We start from the raw sequence: 24,506 nt of genomic DNA, 5'->3' as shown, positions 1-24,506 counted from the left end.
ACCTTTTTAAATACTGTATGTCAAAGAGGTTCACAGCCTGTCTACAAGAAACCATGATAATGATTCTCTAAACATTCCATACTTCTCAAAAATGCTTACTCAACATTCAATAGAATTCACAGGTGCAAAAACATGGAACGAATTTCCTTCTTCAATTAGAAAGACTGATACAAAGTCACTTTTTATTCACAAACTAAAACAACATTTAAGCAAAACGGACACGCAATAGAAAGACAACGTAGAAAGGCTTTCTTGCATTCGTATGAAGATTTTAGTGGAAATCCAAAATTATTTACAAAAGATTAGGCTTACCTAACAATAATATCAGTGACGATCGGTGAGGGAAAGCAAGAAAAGCAGTGCTTACCTGAGCGAAAACTATGCAAAATAATAAATAATGACTGAATTCTAGGTTTAACTTCTTCTTATTTTTATCACGTCTATTTTAACTTGAAAATTACTGTATTTGTGACTAGAATTACTCGTAACGTCCTCACCAAACTGCATGTCTTGCCTATAAATGCCAATTAACACAAACGCTTCTGTCAGAAACAACCACTGAAGCTCCAGGAAAGCAACTACCAAAGTTGCTTTCCCAGGATCAAAAAATGTCAAAAAACGCCTTCGTTTTATCCAAACCTCACTCGTTTTGCAAAACGTCACCAGCTGCTTAGCCAATCAGATGTGTTATGGTTAGAGTTGCTTACCCAGTGATGTCAATGCGTACATTTGCTAGAGCGGCTAGACTAACTCGTCAGTATGGCCTCTCGTCACGGTACACAGCACAGCATCATAATGCCAAAAAGCTTGTTGCTGTTTTTTGATGTCTCCTCGCCATGTACTTTAGCCTATTAGCTTTCATAGTCATGCCTTTGCCCTTTTTACAGCGTTGATATAACGTTACTTCGCCAATGAACGTTCAGGTGCGGACATAGGCGTCGATTTTTTCTTAGAAGAGAGGAATTCTGGGTGGGCGAGAGTTTTCAAACAGATTTCATTGAATGTGTATGTTCGCAAATTCGCAATGGTTAGTCTTTCTCACAAAGAGTGCGTTTAGCGTCGCTGCAGCAATTAAGCTTTAAAGGGATACTAAATGAAATTTTCAAACGGGAATTAAGCATTAAACTGATTATTCAAGAATACATTTTAAAAAAAATTACCGAAAAAAATTGTTTTGAATGGCACTTGGCAAGGCCCAAAGTCCAATGTTTCATTTATTTTTAATTTTTTCAAAATGACTAAAAAGTGGAAACACTGCTCGAGAATACGTCACTATCGACAGCAATAACAAAAGCCACTTTACCACATCTGATGTTTTAACATCAGATGTGATGTTTTGAGCAAACCGTCTGATGTTTTGATGTTGCAATCTGATGTTTTGATGTACACACATACAGTACATAGCCTACGGGAGACTGGGGATAAGTGGGACAAAATTTTAAGGGTTCAGAAAAACGCAAATTACGATTTTTGTGCTTCCCAAGATTTTATTACTAGCGCTTGTATGTTGTGGAGTTTGATGCCCTTCATCATTCTTGGATTGCATGAAATCATAGGTTTAAAGAAAAATGAATGGTTTGAATTTGAAAGCGGTGATTCAAATGGGTATATGTGGGACACGTGCAGGAGAACTGGGACACAGTGTTAGGAGAAGTGGGACACCTTGGGGTAAAATGGGCAGTACAAAAAATGCACACAAATTTTGCTGTTGAAGCTTGTCTTTTAGTTTTATTACAATAATAACAAGCTCAAATAACGAAAAGATGTCAACAGTCAGCACACTATAGAAATGCACTGTTTCAAACATGTTTGTGAAAAAATATCTTCGATCTTTTAGCGAATATCAAGATCTCCAAACTTGACGGCAAATATTATGCTGTCCTTGGTATGAAGTGTTGTTCCTTTCAAAGATGACTTTGAAAGAATGGAGAAATATAATAATACCAAGTGGAGAAACAGGATGGGAGTCAGGGACTTGCGGATAAACAAATTTGTTGTTGAATTTACTAGTTTTCCTTAAAAAGTTAACCATCACCTCTTCATCTTCGCTAGATGCTTCCTCAACTTGAGCCACATAGAATACAGGATTGGGAGCCTTCTCAATTTTAACTTCTGCAAGAACATATGACCCCACTTGCAAGGCATTTAGATTCACACCTTCTAAATAAATTGGATCTAAAGATTCATCTTCACATTCCCAAGCTCGTCATCTTCGCTATCCGCCATGATCATCACAACGTCGTCATCATCTGAGCTTTCATCACCAGCGACGTGCTTCTTCTTTTGCAGACGTTTAGGCTAAGCGACACTACAAAGTTAGACCTTTTCCAGTGTCTTTTCTCAAGATCTAACCCTACGATGAGAACTAGCACTACTATCGGGGAGAACTGGGACTGTCTGTCCCAGTTCTCCCCGCAAGATATTTTTACGCCATTTTGCAGTTCTACCATTTGACTTGCAAAAGGATGACTTCTTTACTACCATCAATGCAAGCTGATACCTGAAGCAACACAGCCAATTCACTAAAACTAATATAACTTTTTAATTCGAGCACCAGTACAAAATAATGCCAAGCCTAAAAAATAACTTTTTCCATTCAAAAACTACTTACAGCCACTGAAGTTGAATAGTTGCTACAACAAAGGCCTCAACTGCACACAAGTGAAAGGAAACTGATGTTTACGTGAACACGTGATCGTTAGCATGACTGGATGTAAAACACGGGAAATATTGCAGGTGTCCCAGTTGTAACGCGTCCCAATTATACCCACTCTCCCCTACAGTTAAATCGCCCGCAGAAAAAAACATTGCTCGATCAGCTGATTGCTAGTCGATAGTGATGTAGACTGTACAGTCGCACGCTTCACTGCTCACGCCCATTCCCGTTTTGAAAGCTCTGACAAAAGCACGCGCGGAATGCTGATCAGACCGCAATGGGGCAAAATTTTATTGAAAATCGTTTTATGGTAGCATGTTAAACACAAAGAACGTGTACAATCACCAAGTCAGGTTTTTTCTTTAGTATCCCTTTAATGTTCTGCTTTCTTGGGCCTTGCGATCATGAGCACTGCTAAACTAAACAAACTTCTTCTATGTTTTCTTTAGCGACCTAAAAAGCTCATGACCTGTTATCTTTGAAGTGGCGCCTTCGGATTTGCCGCACTTTGATTTGTAAAAAGCGATTGTTTCAGTACGTCTTTAGTTTGTATCGGTTATTTTATTATCATGTTCATTATGATGTCATATTCACATTCCCTTACGCTGACCATGAGCTGAAGTTTGATTGTGACAACGAAAGTGAGACCATTCGGAGAAAACATCAAACACGTGTGGTTTTCTCTCACCAGGAATTGCCAGCATGTGGCAGTCGCCGTAGCAACAACAATGCAGTGAGTACCACTTTTTTTCATTGCAGCTTTGTTGCGGAATTGCTTTGTTCTGTCGGATACCTAGCGAGAGACATAGCGTAAAACAAGAAGTTGCGCTGCAGTTAGTTGGATAATTTTTACGTTTAACGTGTTTACGTTTAACAAAAACGGAAATAATTGTAACGAGCACTTCATAAGTGTCATGAAAACAGGGTGGGCGAAACATATTTTGCCCACCCTCGTTTCACGGCCGGGTGGGCGTCGCCCATCCGGCCCACCCTATTTCGACGCCTATGGGCGCGGATGCAATATTTAGTTCCTTAAGCTTCTATACGCAGGAGGCAAACTTATCCAGCTTTTTGTACAAATTGCTTGTGGTTGTAATGTTTAGGCCTAAGTGTTAGTTTTTGTAGTGTAGGCCTAACTGAATATCTGAGAATGAACATTCATGACGAATTAAACATTTAGACAACTATTATTCCATGTCTAACACAGAATTTTGGTCCTGCAACGTTAAAATTAAGATTGCTCATGACTTCTAAACATAAAATGGATGTATGATCACGACATAGGCGAAGCACAATTTGACAGATTTTTATTTTTGATTTGTTTTGGAATTGCTCTCAAAGCACACCAAATTGGAAGTGTTTTTCAAAAATTTCTGGGAGAGGCCCCCCAGACCCCCGCTGGAAGTGTTGCCTTCGGCAACACGCCTTCGGGCTTCGCCCGACGGTTACGCCCTTCGTGCCTACTACCTTGCTGCAGCATATTTCCAAGTTGCTTTCCCAACGGTTTAAGCCACCGAACGTCATTGAATAATATCGATTGCTTGTGCTGTACTTTTACGTTTGTAGATATTAACAGCAAACGCAGTACTCCATAATCAACACGACACGTCGCAAAAGGGGATGAGAGCTTCATCATCAACACCATCATGACATCATCATCTACCAGCTCATCCATTCCATCACCCACCAGGACAAGAAACAATAACTTAAACTGGATATCAAATCTCAATCGTCTTAGGCTACTGTGTAATGTGCAGTCTAACCATAGAAAGAGCTCAACACCTGCTATCCTGGGCCACATTGAAACGGGCTTTAGCCTGAGGATGGGTTTCTTTTATGTCCGGTTTTCTTTCTCCATCCTATTATTATTATTATGACTGCTCATCCACATCAGTATTGGAACTGGCAACTTCAATCCACAACACTTTTCATTAGGCTGTCATTAGTTACTACATGTGTGCTTCTCTCTGTTTTTGTTTTATTTTTTGCTATTTGTTTTTTTGGGTTTTGTAGCCGTGCTAACTACTGATATATAGCCAACTACATAATTTTTCATTCAGGCACGTTTTAAACCTTTCAAGGTTTTGCCACCTTTTCCCATTCGTTAATGTGCTGGTAGGTTTATATCGATTTTTGTAGTTAGTATATTTTTCGTCCCGGACGCGTTAATGACAAAAAATAAAATGACTGATTGATTATCTACAACTCCACAATAATACCTTGCATAAATTGTGCACCTAGCAACTCTACTGCAAGCACAAAGATCACTCTTTCTCGGAGAAATTTTCTTGTCCTGGGAGAAGTGTGAATTGCTTGCTGCTTTCTGATTGGTCAATTTTGCTTATGGTGCTGTCTAACAGTAGGTTTTACAAATACGCGTACCGTACCAGTATACTAACATCGTAGGCTAGCTAACTTCCATAAAAGGAAAAATAAGTTAACTCATTTACATTATGTCATGTATCAAATGGCATTAATTCAATGTTTGTCAGATCTACTGCCCCAAACATGCCAGAGAATGAAGAAGACAGCAAAACAACGTAGGACTATGCAAAAAGTCTTTGCTGCCAAGCACAAACACTTAGGAATTTCAGCTCACCAATAAAACCATTTTTACTAGTTTAATGTTTTTCAAGAGCACTATAATGAAACTAAGCTGCAAATTGTAAAAAATTTACAACTTTTCCTGAAAAATATGAAAAAAAACAAAATTTTTTTGGCCCAAGTTTTTTTTCAAAAAAAAAACACGTTTTTTTAAAAAAAAAACGGTTCGTTTTTTTTGCATTACAACTCTAAGTGCAACTGATCATTGGCAGTTAAGTACCAACAGACATTGACAGCCCTGGATCAATATCAGTTCAGTGCTAAAATCAGCAGAGAAAAAATGACAGGCAAACTGCATTAAAACTTGTCAACAGCCAAATGCGACAACATATTATTATCGGTACACGACAACTGGGCGAGACAAAGTGGGCGATACCCACTTGGGCGAGACCAGGTGGACGACGAGACAAGTGGGCGACGAGTCAAGTGGGCGACGAGCCAAGTGGGCGACGAGTCAGGTGGGCGACAAGCCAAGTGGGCAACGGACCAAGTGGGCGACGAGACAAGTGGCAACGAACCAAGTGGGCGACCAGTCAAGTGGGCGACGAGCCAAGTGGGCGACGGACCAAGTGGGTGACGGACCAAGTAGGCGACGAGCCAAGTGGGCGACGGCCAAAGTGGGCGACGGAAGCGAAAGTTTAGCCGTTCGGAAAAAAAATACGACTTTTAATTTTTACATTAAAATACAATGATTGGTTTGTGGAAGGGAGGCAATGAGAGTTCTCACGCTGAGTTTCACGAAGCATTGGAAGCAACATTTTCATTATTTTTTGTAGTCTAGTAATAGCGCTTGCTGTTTGATGTTAATTTGCATTGTGACATCATCTTGACACATTATTGTGCAATTTGCGGCGTCAAGGTTTATCGTGAAGCTTAAGAGAAACCTCTCAGAAAAGAGACAAACGAATGGCCAAAGAGTGGATTAAGTCAGTTATGAACGCTCCCTAACCGTTATCAAAGCTTGTCAGTATAAAATATGACTTTTAATTTTTGCTTTAAAATACAGTGGTTGATTTGTGGAAGGGAGACAATGAGAGTTCTCACGCTGAGTTTCACGAAGCATTGGAAGCAACATTTTCATTATTTTTTGTAGTCTAATAATAGGATGGATGGTCATTTTATTTTTGTTTGGATGCGAAACGCCGAAACACACATAAAACAAAAACTGACAGTGTGCATCCAATGAGAGAGTGCGAAAGACCGTAGCCCTGAAGGCGTAGGAGGTCGTCGAGTCTGCACTCTCTCATTCAAATAGTTACACAAAAGAAAGTATTGCGTTGATAATATTGTTGCAAATTGACACAAAAAAGAAGGAAGGAAGAACAGAAAAAACAAAACAAATACAGATACTACAAACAATAATAACAATTAACATAGTCAGGTAGTGGATGTCGTTTTTATAGCTCTTGATTATTGAAGAAGTGTATTTTGCACATTTTACTGAAATATTTGAAGCCTTTGTTCATGTTTTTTTTCATATTTTGAGGTAAATTGTCCCATACCTTAATTCCCATGCATTTTAAACTTTTTTGAAATGATTGGATATTTGCCAGTTTAGTATAAAGTGAATTGGAACTTGAACGTCGGGTGTTATACGAATGAATAGATGATACATGTGTAAAGAAAGTTTTGAAGTTTTCCGGTAGTTTATTATTATAAAATTTGTACATAAATTTGCTTATTTCTAGTTTATAAGTAGAATTAACAGTTAGTATTTTATTTTCTTGATAGAGTGGCAGTAATTTAGTTTTCATTTCAAATGCTCCTGTAACGATTTTAATTATCTTATTTTGTCTAACCTGAATTCTATTCAAGTATTTTGTGGGTGCGCATCCCCAGTTGATAATTCCATATTGTAGGTGCGAGTGTACAATGCTATAATAAATATTGATTAGAACTTTTCTAGTAGTGAATTTTCTAAGTTTGCTGAGTACGCCTGAAGAAGAGGATAGTTTTTTGGAGAGGCTATCAATGTGTTTATTCCAGTTGAGTTTGTTATCTATTGTGATTCCTAAGTAGCGCGTGTGGTCAACTTCTTTAATTATTGTATCATTTAATTTTATTTGCATATCGGAGAGTGTAGTCTTTTTATTGTTAAAGAGTATGTAGTTAGTTTTACTCAAGTTGAGTGTCAACTGATTGTTATCAAGCCAAGTGTAGAGTTTACATAATTCTTTATTCATTATCGGTTGGAGGTTGCTGGTAGTTTTTTGAGCCAAATAGAGAACTGTGTCATCAGCATAGAGTAGAGTTTTCAAATTAGTTGCATCGGGAAGATCGTTTATGTAAACTGAAAACAAAAAGGGGCCAAGTACACTGCCCTGAGGAACTCCAATAGTAATATTTGAGCGAGAAGAGTTGATTTCCCCGCCATGTACATATTGCTGCCTATTGGTTAGATAGGAATGAATAAGGTTTTTAACGTTTCCCCTTACGCCATAATGATTCAACTTGTCGATTAAGATTTCGTGATTAACTGTATCAAATGCTTTTTTGAGATCTATAAATACTGAGCACACAATGTGATTGTTGTTTAATTCATTTATGATATCTTCATGGAAGTGAGTAATTGCTAAATTGGTTGAGTAGTTTTTGCGAAATCCAAATTGCAAAGGGGAGAAGAGTTTATATTTGTCCCAGAAATTAGCCAAGCGTTTGTGAATGATTGTCTCAAATATTTTGTTGAAAGGCGATAAAATCGATATCGGTCTGTAATTCTGAGGTTCCTGCTTGGAGCCTGATTTATAGATAGGTATGACTTTGGCTATTTTCAAAGCTTCAGGATAGTGTCCACTAATCATACAGTTATTAAAGACTCGGGTAAGATAAGGAGCTATTAAGAACTTGGAGCTCTTTATAATGGTCAAGGGAATGTCGTCGTATCCTGGGGACTTGTTATGCTTGAGGTCATCAATTATATTTATTACTTCGTTATTATCTGTTGGTTGCAGGCTGACGGAAGTAACAGGGCTAGACCGTCCATTTTTTAAAGTATTTCTGTAATTTGTGCTTATTTGTTTACCTTTGGCTAGTTTATGACCAATATTCACAAAATAGTTATTCATTTCCTCGCAGATTTCTTCTGGTTTTTCTGTAGTTGTGTGATTGTTAAGCGAGATTTTGGATGGTAATTCATTAGTTTTGTTTTGTTTACGTATTATCTTGTTGATAGTCTTCCAAGTATCTGAGGAACTTCTACCTAATTTGAATATTTCTTTGTAATAAGCCTTTTTCGCTTTGGTTTTTATGCGAGTTAGTTTGTTACGAAATTGCTTATATTCATTGTGTATTGTGGGATCCTTATTTTTGAGAAATTTTCGAAAAAGTTTATTTTGTTTTTTGATAAGCTTCAAGATACGATTAGAAATCCAAGGTTTACCTGATGAGGAATGTTGTTTACGTGTTTGTTTAACTTTAGGAAAATGTAGGTTTGTTAAGAAGATCATTTTAGCAATAAGCCATTCAATACTATTACTGCTTATTGCGGTTGAAGTTTGAAGGTTAGAGTCAAGATCAGCTAGATATTTTTCAAGCCTTTGTGCGGTGATTTTTCTAATCAATGGCCTCGACTGCTCTTTATGTGATGCCGTAAAGTTTGTTTTGACCATAATGGGCAAGTGATCCGATACGTCACTTGAAATTACAAAGGGTTTCATTTTATGGGCGTGTAAACAGTTGGTGTAAATGTGATCAATAATTGTGCTAGTAGTTGTAGTTATTCTAGTTGGTATGTTTATTAGTTGTAACGCACCCGCAGCGGTAACTTCATCAAAGTAAAATTTTAATTTATTGTTTTCTTTATACTTTCCAAAGTCGATGTTGAAATCACCTAGGATCAGATACTTCTGTTTAGGTTTGAATGATTTAATCAAATTAATAAAGCTTTCCTGAAAGGAGCCTATGTCGCTAGAAGGATGGCGGTAAATCGATCCGACGATAAGAAACTCATTGTTAGGCAACGAGATTTCAGCCCAGACGTCTTCGCAGTTTTTTAAATTAAGGCGGAGAGTGTCTAAGTTATTGAAAGTTAATTTATTTGATAAGTAGATACCAGCTCCTCCTGCTTTTGTGCTGGAATTCACGTTAATTAATTCGTACCCAGGAAGCCGAACGAGACTTTCAGTGCTAGTCGTTAGTCGTGTTTCAGTCAAACAGAGTATATCTATTGGTTTTAAAATGTCAGAAAGGAGTTGATCTAGTTTTTCTATGTTTTTATTTAGACTCACAATGTTAACATGACAAACAGTTAGATCTGACGTCGTGTTAGTAAGTAATTCTTTTATGACACTGGTGGTTGTGTGTTTTTCACATACATTTCGATAGTTACTACTAAAGTCTTCATCTATTAATTCCATAAGCATACCGTTGTGGTATTTCCAAAACAGTTAAAAACAGGTAAAAGTAATAAGTAAAGAAAAGACAAGAGGAATAACAAATACACCCACCATCACAGCTTTTTTAGATCGTCTTCTTTGTTAATTATAATTGAATCGAAACCATCACTCTTTCTCACATATATCCGTCCATTTGTAGTCCAAACATATCGGTATTCTTTGCTTTTTGCTTTTTGTTTGCAGAGCCAGAAAAGCCTCTTTCGTTGCTGTGTTAAATTTTCGTTGATATACAGTTCTCTCATTCCTTCTATTGGGAATACTTGGTCTCGAGCAGCTTTTCGATTTTTATAGATGCGGTTGCGCACGTTGCGATTGCTGAAGCGCACAATGACCGCAGGTGGTTTCGCATCATCCTTCTGTTGTAGTCGATGTGCTGCTATAATTTCATCTTCTTTTACTTCAACATCGAGTTTGCTGGCCAGTTGAACAACGATATTGCAAATGTCTTCATTTTTCTTCACTGGTATTCCGACAAACTCAAGATTTTGTTGTCTTTCATATTGTTCTAGATTATCTAATTTGATACATTCTTCGTTTGTTTTGGTTTCTAATTTCTTTGCACTAGTATTTAGTTTTTCAATTTCTGTTTCCTGTACCTTGTTTGATTTAACCACGGCCTCGTATTGTTTCTTCATCTCTTCATATTTGTTGCATATAAAGTTTTGGCTGTCTTTTAGCTGCTCAATTTCAGTTTTAAGTGGTAAAATCTCTTCTTCGTGCTTTTTTACCAGTCTTTCCATTGCTTTGTTTATCAATTCTTCAATTCTAGGCATGCATTTTTCAACCATTTTATCCAAACTGTCTTGATTAGAGCTGTCCGAATTGCCCTCTCTTACAGAAGTACCAGACTTTCTTGATTTTTCACTTGGCATTACGCCCGAAGCCAGAGAGCAGAGAGAAAAGAGAGAAAAAAAAAACACGTCCGTTCAGCAGAACGACAATTTCAGAATAGCAATTTGGCCATTCGTTTGTCTCTTTTCTGAGAGGTTTCTCTTAAGCTTCACGATAAACCCTGACGTCGCAAATTGCAAAATAATGTGTCAAGATGATGTCACAATGCAAATTAACATCAGACAGTAAGCGCTATTACTAGACTACAAAAAATAATGAAAATGTTGCTTGCAATGCTTCGTGAAACTCAGCGTGAGAACTTTCATTGCCTCCCTTCCACAAATCAACCATTGTATTTTAAAGCAAAAATTAAAAGTCATATTTTATACTGACAAGCTTCGATAACGGTTAGGGAGCGTTCATAACTGACTTAAACCACTCTTTGGCCATTCGTTTGTCTCTTTTCTGAGAGGTCTCTCTTAAGCTTCACGACAAACCCTGAGGCCGCAAATTGCAAAATAATGTGTCAAGATGATGTCACAATGCAAATTAACATCAAACAGCAAGCGCTATTACTAGACTACAAAAAATAATGAAAATGTTGCTTCCAATGCTTCTTGAAACTCAGCGTGAGAAGTGAGAACTCTCATTGCCTCCCTTCCACAAACCAATCATTGTATTTTAAAGTAAAAATTAAAAGTCGTATTTTTTTTCCGAACGGCTAAACTTTCGTTTCCGTCGCCCACTTTGGCCGTCGCCCACTTGGCTCGTCGCCCACTTGGTCCGTCGCCCACTCGAATGGTCGCCCACCTGGTCTCGCCCAAGTAGGTATCGCCCACTTTGTCTCGCCCAGTTGTCGTGTACCGTTATTATTACCTAATATATTTTACAACAAGACCGGATGACTACCAACAACGCCATCAACTTACTCTCAAATTCACTGTTATAAATGTCTTTAAGAAGAAGTAAACGTAAAACTGGAAAGCAAAACAAGTTTTAACTTACGTGGTATCACACATTCTTCTGACGCAGAACCAGGAATACCAATGATTAGACCGCGAGTGTCGGTGAGATTACGTACAGTTAGAGTTGATACGAAACTCCTCGGTGAAGCAACACCGCGGTCAGGATCATTGCTGTTGGAAAATAGAAGTTGTTAAATTGTGAAGTTACTGCTGTTGTGGCGGTCAGCCGGTCAACGTTCAAAATAGAAATGTACGTGAAAACCTCCATCAAGTCGGATGGAAACTCGCTGGCGCCCAACCCTCGCAAGGATACACGACTTTATGCCGCGGCCCGAATGATGCCATTTCTAGGCCGTATGGCACGAATGCCGCGAACGCAAATGACGCCATTTTTAGGCAGCAAAGTACGAATGCTGCAAGAACCGAATGACACGTGACTTGGTTATTTATTGATAAAATTAATTGTTTTTTGTTTTTTTTGAATACGGTAATAAATTCATTTGTTATGGTAGCAATTTCCACTGTCATTTTTTACACAAACAAAAATATAAAAATTGTTTTTGCACTAAACAAAATGAAGATGAAACTTGGTGTCACAATTGTTTCTATTTCTTACTTTGGAAAGGTTGATGACGTAGTTTATTGGGATATCAAACGTAAAACAGTCATATAAATGGTCGAATAATTCTACTTGTGTGATGCTAGATGAAATGACGAATGATTCACCACTTTCAGCACGCACAAAAATTAAATTCTGAACAGCAAACGTCTTCGTCGATTTTAAAACAAATATACACTACTACTTGCATCAGCTACTTTACAAGTGACAATAAGTCAGACTTTTACTATCTATTCAATATCGGCTACAACTCTACAATCGTCTTCAACATACTTTTCATTATAACTTCTAATCCCAATAATACACAAACTGATAGAACTCTAATCGTCTCTAAACCATGCGACTAATTATAACAGGTTTACTTGATTAGAAGCTTTCAGAGACTAGGCCTAGGGTAATATTACATCACAAGAACTTATTCTTCTGATCAACAAGTCAAAAAACGCTTCAAGAATCGCACGAACACAAAATCTTCCAGAAGCAAATTTTGCAATGAAAGATTGCTTAATTAAAGCTTACTATAGGACAGGGCAGGGGTCCGCAAATAGTGGGTGGTGACCCAAATTTTGATCTCAAGATCATCCATTGTGGGTCGTTAAACAGTTTAAACTTAGCCTACTATAAAAACAACTTGTTTGGCAAAAAATAAATACAATATATTACTCTTTGATGTGCTAAGTTTCATGGAATTTTGTACTAGAAAATTTATCCTTTCAATGGTACCGTAGTACAGGAGTCCCAGCTTTATTAAGCTTATTAAGAATTTGAATTGTATTGCAGGCCTCGAAATTCGTTTTTGTTGACGGCAGACAAATTAAGTGTCCGGTCTGAGCAGCTATCTCGGCGGACAAATTAAATTTGACGGCGGATACACCAGTTTTAACGCGGATCGTCATACTTAATCACTTTATCTTGATAAGTCTTCGTCATTGGAGAACTATAGCTATGGTTTAGAAGGCTTTTCAAAATTTCAGCGAAGTCACTCTGAAAGGCTTTCATCAGACTAACGACGTGCGCTTGAAGAGTAAAAGCGCCCTATAGCTGTTTAATACGCCGCACAACTGATTAACTTCCACCAAACGAGGTAGAAGTTAAACCACATGCTTCTTAAACACTATGTTACTGGGGAAAGTGATATACATTCTAAAAAATCATACGCAATTTAAAACCTAGTTGTATTGAAACAACAGTTTTAAGTGAGTGTAAAGTAGCGCATTTCGTATTAACTTTTGTGAACATGCCTGAAGAGACATTTTAACAATTAAAACAATCTGACAAACTCTAAGTGTTAGTCTGATTTCGTTCATGCATTTACAGGCTGTGATACATCTTCCAGAATCTTTGGTGTTGGAAAAAAAATCAGTGTTTCAAAAAGTCATCAAGGGAGACTCTGTATTGCGATCATGCTCAAATATTTTTTGTGCACCACACTCTGAACAAAGTGATGTAGAAAGTGCTGGATGTAAGACTGTAGTATCACTATTTAATGGGACAACATCTGACTCGCATCATTACGTTATGGCTATCTTCGCAAAAAGTTGTGACATCAATCACATTTATGACGCCTGAGCAGTTGCCGCAAACAGAATCTGCATTGAAATACTACTCATTACGCTGCTACTTGCAAGTGATGGCATGGATGGGCTTAAGTACCCAAATGGACGCTGAAAAATGGGGTTGAAAAATTCAAGGGGATAAGCTATTACCCGTGATAACGGACAAAAACCCTGCTCCTGACATTCTACTAAAAATGGTTCACCTGTAATTGTTCAACTAGGTGCAATACACTCAGGTGCGGTTGTAAAAAGTATATATAGACTTGAGTGTACAAGGGCATGTGGTCCTTGCGAAGACGGCAACTGTACAAACATTAACAATGCACCCATTCTAGAAGATATTGATGACTGAATTATAACTCACACTTGATAAGACAGTTTTGTGATTTCTGGTATATCAAAGTCTTCTTTGAACGTATTTAGTGATAAAACAGTATGAATATATTATGAATGAAGATATTAACATATTGATTGACGTCATCCGAGATGAGGCAAACTGATTAAGTTTACTGTGAGTATCTTTCGCACGTACGATATTTTATTACAATATCTCCACATACTTTAAAACTGTAAGTATTCGTGTAAATAGGTGAAAACGTCATCATGATGTAATAGATGACGTCAAAAGTGAACGTTAGAGTAACTGTGTTAACTGTTAAGATTACTGGGGTAATGCAGTTTAAGATTAAATTTGCCATTTTTGTAAGTTAAGAATCAGTGTTTTTTTAGATTTTGTATATATATATATAGGAGTATTTCGGTAAAATGGCGGCCATCTTGAATTACGTAATATTTAGACCCTTTGTGACGCTCGAATTTTGGAAAACTTTTGATATGTTGTTCTCTGAACCGAATACTATTGGAAAACACCAAAAAACGTTTTCTTGCAATTTTTTTTCGATGTCAGGAGGAGAGGTAGCACCTTACCCCAGGTCTGGGCTCGTTGGCACCGGAACACGTCCCGCTGGTAGTTCTGGCCCTCACTTCTGACATTGAAGGCCGTGCCAGGCAGGCGGCGGATAGCTACATGCTACAACGGCTACAATGACAACATCTTTCAAGAAGGAAAACTTAAGTCAAACCCAGGTTAGCCGAACTCGTTAGTTGTCGTGCAGAGGCATCCGGTCATCAAGACAACTCCAGTCTTTAAATGGAGGTTGGGGGTAAGCAAGAGCATGCTCCCTGTAGAAAAACATGCACCAAAAAATTCTAATGATAAGTGTTAAAAAAAGAATGGCCCCCAGTCCCCGGCAGCCTTTAAATGGGCAGCAAAAATTCAGGGGTACGACTGGAAAGTCTAAATGTAGGAAGCTTGCGTTGTTGAGGTACTGAGGTGAGTGAAGAACTGAGAATGAGAAAGGTAGATGTTTGCTGTTTACAGGAAGTCCGATGGAAGAACAAAGGAGCAAGGTTTTTGGGTGTCAAAGGAAGGAGATACAAGCTGTGGTGGTCGGGAAATGATATTGGGATCGGAGGAGTTGGGATTTTGGTGAAAGAAGAGCTATGTGAAAATGTTGTTGAGGTTCGTAGACAGAGTGACAGAATAATGGCGATGGTGGTCGAGCACGTAGTAATAAGAGTAATCTGTGCTTATGCACCACAAAGTGGAAGATCCGATGCAGAAAAAGAAAGATTTTATGACGAAATAGCCCATGAATGGAGCACAAGAAGTGATCAGGAAATTGTATTGGGTCTTTTGGACTTCAATGGGCACGTTGGCAAACAAATTGATGGGTTTGAAGGTGTCCATGGAGGGTTTGGCGTGGGAGAAAGGAATCGCGATGGAAGGCGATTAATTGAGTTTTGTGACAAAAAGGACCTGTGTGTTGCAAATACCTGGTTTAAGAAAGAGGAAGGAAGAACAGTACGGTAACTTTCAGTGCAGGTGGCAATGAAACTGAAATTGACTTTGCGTTGGTATGCAGGAAAAACAGAAGACTGATCAAAGATGCGAAAGCGATACCATGCAAACTTCAGCATAGATTGGTGGTTGTCGACTTGGAAAAGATAGGTCTGAAGAAAACTGTAAATAAAAAAAGGGTGATCAAAAGAAAAGTTTGGAAGTTAGAAGATGCCGACACAACAGAAAGGTTTAAAAAGAGAGTTGAAAGTCTTGTTCACAACGATGTGACTGATTTATGGGGATCCTTCAAGAATGGAGTTCTGCAAGCTTGCGATGAAGTTTGTGGGAAAACAAAAGGCAGGATGGATCGAGGAGATACGTGGTGGTGGAATGAAGAGGTGAGGGAAGTAATTGGGGAGAAAAAAGTCGCATACAAGGCTTGGTGCAGAAATAGATCTGAAGAAACTAAGCTCAAGTACAAGCAATTGAAAAATCGGGCAAAGAAAATAGTTCCAAAAGTTATGAAGCAAGAAGCTGAGCAGGAATTGACCAAATTAAAAAACAGTCCCAACGAAGTACGGTATATAAGTTTATGAAGGTTCTGAAGCCGGACGGGAAAGATGTGGATGGTGGACGATGTATTAAAGGAAGGGATGGAAAACTTGGTTTCAGTGAGAAAGATCATGAAAGAATTTGGAAAGAACATATGGAGGTGATAATGAACGAGGAAAACGATTGGGATCAAAATGTGGAAGCTGACGTGGTAGCAGGTCCATTAAAGAGAGTAACTCGAGAGGAGGTGACGCAAGCAATAAAGAAAATGAAATCGGGGAAGGCTCCTGGACTATCTGAAGTCACTGTGGAAATGATACGTGCAAGTGGAGAGACAGGACTGAAAGCAATGCAGGAAATCAGCCAACGTGTGTTAGATGGAAAAGGAATGCCAAATGAATGGAAGACGACCGTGGTGATACCCATCTTCAAGGGAAAGGGTGATGCATTCGATTCATATAGGTCATATAGGGGAATAAAACTGTTGGAGCATGCAATGAAGGTTGGAAAGGGTGTTGGAGAATAGAATAAGATCTGTGGTAAAGCTGGACGAAATGCAGTGTGGATTTATGCCTGGGAAGGGAACAACAGATGCTATTTTTATTTTGAGAAGGTTGCAAGAGGAATATCGGGACAAGGGAAAGAGCTTGTACATGTGCTTTGTGGACATGGAAAAGGCGTTTGATAGAGTTCCAAGAAGAGTGATGGAATGGGCAATTAGAAAGAAAGAAGTACCAGAGGCACTTGTGCAAGCAACAATGAGTCTGTATGACGGTGCAAGGACAAGAGTTCGAGTTGGATCTGCCATTTCAGACGAGTTTTCGGTGAAGGTGGGTGTACAGTGTACACCAGGGTTCTGTCCTCTCTCCTCTAATTTTTGCCATTGTGATTGATGTGATTACCGAATGTGTACGAGAAGATTCATTGATGGAGATACTATACGCGGATGATTTGGTTTTGTTGAGTGACACTATGGAAGACCTGAGAGAGAAATTTGAGATGTGGAAGGAGTCACTTCAATCTAAAGGTATGCACGTGAACATCAAAAAGACAAAAGTCGTAATAAGTGGAACGGAAGGGGAAATCACAATAAGCAAAATTGACCCATGTGGTGTATGTGGAAAAAGAGTGATGGCAAATTCTGTTAGGTATATATACAAAGTGCAGGAAGTGGGTGCATGGGAGATGTGCAAAGATGAAGAGAGTGACATGCAGATCCGGAGATGGTTTTGAATGTGAAAGATGCAGGAAGATTGAGGAAGGAATAGTTGGTCCTGTTGAAAAGCTGAATGACAAAATTGAATCCGTGAATGCCTTTTGCTATCTAGGAGCTAGATTGAATGCAACTGCTTTCAGCTTTTTACAGTTTTCTTAATATTTTAGTTTGTTGTTGTTGTTTTATTCGGAAGCAGGTAAGCATGCGCAGAACTTAAGTTTTGTTTGTTGCAAGAAACGTAGATGTTAAAATGGTTTATTAGCAAATTTAGTTATGGTAAGACTACATGAAGGGTTAGGACAAGACAAACAATCTTTGGGATAATCCCTTTAAAACGGATGGATGTTAGATTATGTGCTTTAAGTACTTCCAGGCCTCGAAACTGAAGGCGGCCATCGCGGCCATGGCCGCGATTAACCTACAAAAACCGACATTTTGTCCGCCGGGTCTAGCCCTTCCGTCGGCCGCATTTGTCCGCCATGAAGTTCCGAGAAAATTTACTCAAGCGGCCTTGTGAATAAAGTACTTTGCCACTTATAATCACAAAGGATTAGAAAGCAGTCAAAGTACATTATTGAGTGACCAAGCAGCTGATGCCTGACTTCCGCAGGATGCAAGTGACATCACAATACATTTTATTGATGCGATATATTCAGTCTTCGAAATTAGCGTCGGCAAATGGCGCATTAGCGTCGGCAATAAAAATGTCGAGGCTACACGAGCGCTTGTAAGGTTAGGGTTAGACATTCCTCCCAGTCGTTATGGCACAGCCATAGATTTGTTCCTTAGTCAACACCCTGATGGATCTCTATGAAAAAGAAAAAGGCGTGTGGATTGGTATCAAAGCCCGAAAGCCGCAAAACGTGGACGCTTCATTGCGAACGGCAAAGGCGTGATGACGCGACAACCTCGTGCTCCGATACAGCATCTGATGATTCCGATTCTGACAGCTAGTTCTTTATCAAACAGACTTTGTGTTGTTCGCAGTATGTATACGTAAATCGATGCAAACTTCTCGGTTCTCGCAGGGAGCTATTAATTTGTTACCGGTACCTGATTGAGCAATTGACATTATTTTATGATAATTCAACGTTGCTAGATGTCGAATTAATGCAAAACAAACGTAACTTTCTTATTGGGCATTGTGAAGAAAGGGGCGTTCTTCCCGGCTATCAGCACAAGGCTGAGCACTCACTAGTACAGCGAGCAGCTGCGATTCGCCAACCATAACGGTGTAGCTTCCACGCTAGCCATTCAGACCATCCAATCAACCATATGTTTCTCAGCAGCCGATTTGTAGCAAGAATTGACAGCGATAGACACATGTTTCGCCCATGAGGCTGGGCTCATCAGTATCGCACCGTATTCTGCCACAAATTTATTCGACCACCGCTTTACCAGTCAGTTTAACTCTTATCTTTGTGGAAACAAAGAAAGAGCCAACAAAACCAGCAGGCGCCAGGGCAGAGGACATTGTGAAGAAAGGGGCGTTCTTCCCGGCTATCAGCACAAGGCATTGTTGTTACGCAATATAACCCGCCGGAAAAATTAAATCGATTTGTGCTGACTCGAACGTTGAATCAACCCAAAATTAACTTACTTTCCCCCCGTGAGTTATTTAACGTGAATTACTATAACAGCGTGCGACGTGCGTATCTTGTTGCTCGCTTTATTGCTACTTTTGGCATTATTACATCACAACAAATCAAACAGTGCGGTCGTGATAGACTACTCTAGTATATTTTTCGCTTCTGCCGAAGTAAAAATGTGCTAATTTCGAAGACTGTATGTTGATGCGTGTCGAAGTTCCGATGGCCGCCATGTGCTTGTGATTGGCCGCCGAACAGCTTGCTTCAGTCGGACACGTTTGGCCGCCGGAAAAAAAAAGTTGTTTCGAGGCCTGTACTTCATTTGCAATCCTGAAGTAAATCTTATGCAATCAGACAAACAACAACAACAACAAGCATGTTGCAGTAAAAACGGTAAAAAAAACAAAAAACAACAAGCATGTTGCAGTAAAAACGGTGAGGAGCAATAAACCAATATATGACTCATCAACAAGTGATGTTGAAAAACAAGCTGAGCTTGCAGAAGTTTAGTTTTTATGATTAAACTGTTTGTTAACCCCTGATAACAGCAGAACCGCTGCTGGCATAACTAAGCTTCGATGACAAAGGTACCGCGATGAGTCTCAAGGAATTGTTTTATTGGCGAGTTTGAATTGCAGAATTTAGAACACCAATGTTTGAATGAATAGATTTTGAATTTGGAAACAAAATAATGTATTATATATGTAAAACTTGTTTGTGTGGAGATATATAAAGCACTTTCAAAAGAAAAGAAAAGACGAGTAATGATGTAATTTAAAATTGAAAATTTCAACAATATGTTTACGATTGTAGAACAACAAGGGTGAACTCATGGTATTAGTAAAGTTTCGTCATAGAGGTGAACTGCGGAGATATTGAATAGTTGTTACTTCACAGCAACTTGAAACTGATGCAATTTCTTAAAAAGTTATTGTTGATGAAATTACCGATTTGACGTCATAATGTAACGTTTTGCTAAAATGGAGAAAATTGAAAGCTATCAATTGCTATCGATTGCTATTAAACAAAATCACTGGTTGAAGCTGTGATGCGATGTTGGGTGGAAAACGATTTATCAATTATTTTTGTTCACAAAACGTGAGTTTTTTTAGGAAACGGAAATATTATAGGAGAAAAACATTTTGCACAAAGTTGAAAACAGTGGATATTCATCACCAGTCCCTACAAGCTTTTCCCGAACAAGCAATTAAGACGTTTTGAGTGTTTTGTGAAAAGTTGTCAAAATATGTTCCTGAATGGTTCAAAAGAATTGCTTGGAAAAAATCATGACAAATGAGCCAAAAGAAAAAAAACAACTCCAATTAAACAAAACTACTTAATGATAACATACGTCATACCTTATAACATATTTGAATGGAAATTTGAATGAAGGAGTTATAACCATTGGATCATTGCCTAAAAGAACTGTAACTGAAGCAATAATGGTCTGAAATATAAAATTATTAACAAATTAGTGAAAATTACAAATAACCAACTAGATCCATTGCAATAGTAATTGAATGATAGTTACATTTTTTCGTGTATATATATAATTGTAGTTATATATCATAATTATAAGTTTTTGTTGTTGTGTAATTGTATAATATTTGTAATTTAAAAAAAATTGGTTTACATTTGGTAAGTTGCACGCATGATATCAGAACTTTTGTTGAGTTGCCAGTTGCGATTAAAAAGGGACTTTTACATTGCAACATAATCTTTATCAAATGCGATTCTACTTGTCTTTGAGAAAATCAAATTTAAAAATTAATATGCACATCAGAGTGGTCCATATTTGCTGACTTTTGAAATGGTAAACGGGCACCATTTAAAATAGTTCCGAATTGGTTAAAATGAAAACCCTCATGTTTTTTTTAAAGTAATCAACATGTAAGGTATGCTCAAAGACCTTGAATTTTCTCCACATTTTCAATTGTCGGCTTCCATTCGAACATGTTTACAGTGCAGAAGTCAATTGTTGTGGTTATTCCATAATCCATGGTTCTCTTTACACCAAGACGCTCCGAATGTCATAGATTTCACCTTCCTTAAGCCCAAAAATTAGTGCGTTGTTTGCATACTTTATGAAGAACCCAAACCTTATCTTATTCTCCCAGCTTCATGTCAAAGTAATAAGCTAGGAAACCTCTTTGATGAAATCACTCAAATTGCGATGCTTTTCTTTCGTCACAAATGCATATAGATTGTTAAGACAGCGCCCTGCACATCATAGGCTTATTTTATTATCTTATATGCCATATATTAGCTGGATAGCTCAGAATAAATTCTCTGCAGAAAAAAATAGGCATAAAAGCAAAAACTTGAAATTACATTTTTGTTGCACAAGTATCAACTTCAGTAGGCTTGGCTTTTCAATACAAAACTGCATTCAAAACCACATGATTTTCAAGCTATTTTTCCTTGTGTTGTAGCCTACCACAATTGTCAACCTTTTTCATTGAACATTTAGGCTCCTTATATTCCTCACATTTCATTTTACCCTCGCTTGTGTTTTGAACTTTTTACAATAACAACCAATTGAACTAGACAAATGCAATTATGACAGCACAGTCATAAACAGAGCTCAAAATGAATAATTTTACTAATAGAGCTTTTGCGGTAATAATTTCAAAATGTCTTAAATGTCGAATATCTTGAAAACTAGAGCCCTTCAAAAAAACTAACTGCATTTTCGGACTCAGGAGCCTCGAAATATTATAAAATGACTCTCACACAATGTGCCAATTTTTTTTTTTTTGTTAGCTGTGAAGGCTAATGGACTGCGGACAAAATCAGAGGAAAAAAGCACAATTTATCCTCCAAATAGTGGCTGAGCGGGTCTGCTACTATTTGGTGAGTCCGATTCGGTGAGTCCGATTCGGTGAGTCCGATTCGGTGAGTCTGATTCGGTGAGTTCCTAACCTCTAGCCCCTAACCCTAACTCCTAACCCCTAACACTAAAACGGCAATGATAATTAGGCCACGGTACCCGATAATTAAAAAAAAAAATTGAAAAAATCCCCCGTTAAGGGATCGGACTCACCGAATCGTACTCACCGAATCGGACTCACCGAATCGGGCCATTCCGGGCTGAGCACCATAAGAAACTGCCTTGCAACGGGTGTGCTACTACTCGGCTAGTCCGATTCGGCTGCAGTCTTTTTTGTCTGGTTTGTTGGATTTACTTAAGGATTTTGTTGGATTCCAGAAGGATTATAGTTGGATTTTCAAAAATTTTCCGAATAGGGAACTAGCCGAGAAAGACTGTAACTGAATAGGGAACTAGCCAAATCGGACCAGCCGAATCGGACCAGCCGAATCGGACTAGCCGAAATGAGCCATTTCGCTTGCAACAAAAGCTGTACTTATTGATAATCAGGTCAGAGTATTGTGAACACGTGATAAGAAATATTCATCATATTGTCATTCTAAAACATTTAATAACCGCTAACATTATAGTTACGGTACTTTTGTGTTATATATAATTTCAATTGGACCCTGCCAGGTAAAATGTTGTTTGCATTGAGCATACATTGAATTGTTATTTAAAACAAAAAATGTTTCACAGGAAGTGTTTTTACATCGACTGGAATCAATGCATAGGGCACCCTTACGATTTCCTCCAACTTAAATTTTTAGCTGCATAAGGACCACCCTAATGCACATAAATATAATGAAACATTTAATTTTTGTAATTTGAAACCTCTGCCCAGTTAACTACATTTGGTAGTAATAGTAATTGTAATTTGAAAAACTTGATGGTGCAATTGTGCTGTAATTGAAACATTTGTGCTGTAATGCATAGGGCACCCTTACGATTTCCTCCAACTTAAATTTTTAGCTGCATAAGGACCACCCTAATGCACATAAATATAATGAAACATTTAATTTTTGTAATTTGAAACCTCTGCCCAGTTAACTACATTTGGTAGTAATAGTAATTGTAATTTGAAAAACTTGATGGTGCAATTGTGCTGTAATTGAACTGAAAACTGTGTAATTGATCCAACTCTGGTCAAATAACTACTAAAAACAATGCAAAACAAACATTAAGCTGCCAAGAAGCATGTATGTTGAGATAAGAATACTTACATTTCTACCGTCGGGATCCCAAACCCAATTGAAAGACCACGGGAGTCCAGCAGAAGGAACAATGGTGGAATTGAAAGAAACCGTTCCATTTTCCATTGTACAATTTATGATAGTACAATTTCCAAGGGAAGAAAATGTTTGCGGCTTTGCACATTGAAAGCAGATTCCTAAATCAATGCAAGCATTACAGTATTAGGTGAATTCATGAAATCGTCCAGCAATAAACCTCATTATGGCAATGTGTTTCTCACACTTCAAGCGTATGGCGTATGCCTTCTAACATAGTTGATTCAACAACTAGAAAAAACAACAATAACATAGAAACCTACATCGGAACAAGCAGCCCGTTTAACTGTCACCTGCACTGCAGGTCCTGCAGCCTACAAACCTATCACAGGCTATACCGCATTGTGAGCTACAGCAATGCAATTTGGTAGGAGAAAAGCAGCTGAAAGAGGTACAGACACAGTACAAGCTAATCATAGTTTAATTTTGAGTATATGTTGTCGATGCAATTAATGTTTCATTAAACATTTTCAACATGCTGAACTGATTAATAATGCACTTACCAAACATCACAAATAATAAACCCCAAGTAAGACGAATGTAGCTCATTGTATTGGGCACCGTCTTATTTTGGCAATTTAAGAAAATCTTTAATGGCTCGGACAAAGAAGCAAGTTATTATAAATACCACAACCTTGATTTACAGTAAAAGTACAATGATTATACATACACATCAAACTGTATTAAAATAAACTCTGCAAAACAATTATTTATGTTTATTGACACGTCATCAAAATCATCTTGGTGATGTGACATAATTGATATGTTATTAAATTATCAACCTAACAAAATGTCCGAAAAAAATATAGTCAATTCGGTCAAAATGTTTCGAAAAAACTGTGCAATAAAAAAGGTCTGCGGCCGGGTGTTGCAAGGTTGAGTTTTGCTGATGAATGTTGAAGAAACGTTTGTCTGTTCTAACTTTTCTCCTATAAAATACCACAACGTTTCTCAGCGAAACTTAATGTTGTAGCTAGTCTAGGGATGGGCAAAATAGAATACCGAATATAGAATAACCGGTTGTGAAGCCTAACCGGTTTCAAAATGCATATGAAATTGGATAATTGAAACCTCTTTAACGATCGACTCCGTAGCGCTCCGCCTCCGTCTGGTTGCAACCAATTCGCTGCAGCGAAAGTAAAATTGTTTACCGATTTAGTGCAATCCGGCATAGGAAAAACGTACGTGTTCGCATTAAAGAGATCTTTCTTGTCAAGCGCAATATTTTTGTGTAACTGCCACATCTGCTTCTTCAGAGAGATGTTTTTAAAGTGCAGGTTAAATTGCCACTAGTGTAGGGCGATAATAATAAAAAAAAACGATACGATATTTGAAAAAATACTCGATATTTCGATACTTTTCAATATTTTTGTTCTAATTAAGAAAAGAGTTTCTCAGTCTTTGAAATTAGCGGCGGCAATAAAAATGCCGAGGCCTTTTTGTATGTTAGTGATTTTTGTATGTTCATTGCTCATGTGATACCAGCTAATTTTTGTAAGTTATTGCAAATTATAGTTTTTATG

General features: G+C 38.0%; 2 protein-coding genes across 5 annotated transcripts in view; one reads left to right on the top strand and one right to left on the bottom strand.

The window, feature by feature from the left end:
• Positions 1–23,656, bottom strand: part of LOC145781074 (uncharacterized) — a 54,930-nt gene extending 31,274 nt beyond the window's left edge. For all 4 annotated transcript variants that reach the window (XM_082592813.1, XM_082592817.1, XM_082592816.1 and 1 more), the window contains exons 1-4: positions 23,487–23,656; positions 22,918–23,084; positions 20,184–20,272; positions 11,491–11,621 (exon numbers count right to left, since the gene is read on the bottom strand). In XM_082592813.1, the coding sequence (XP_082448939.1) occupies positions 11,491–11,621; positions 20,184–20,272; positions 22,918–23,084; positions 23,487–23,532 (433 nt within the window). In that variant the 5' untranslated portion in view covers positions 23,533–23,656. The remainder of the gene's footprint in view (positions 1–11,490; positions 11,622–20,183; positions 20,273–22,917; positions 23,085–23,486) is intronic.
• The window catches only part of LOC145781078 (uncharacterized), a 446,514-nt gene that overhangs the window by 160,772 nt on the left and 261,236 nt on the right, over positions 1–24,506 (top strand). The window lies entirely within an intron of this gene.

Source organism: Aplidium turbinatum, chromosome 12 (assembly GCF_918807975.1).
Source record: "Aplidium turbinatum chromosome 12, kaAplTurb1.1, whole genome shotgun sequence".
In the NCBI taxonomy this organism is placed as follows: domain Eukaryota; kingdom Metazoa; phylum Chordata; class Ascidiacea; order Aplousobranchia; family Polyclinidae; genus Aplidium; species Aplidium turbinatum.
Note: the sequence above shows the minus strand (reverse complement) of the source record. Positions and strands in the feature narration are given on the sequence as shown.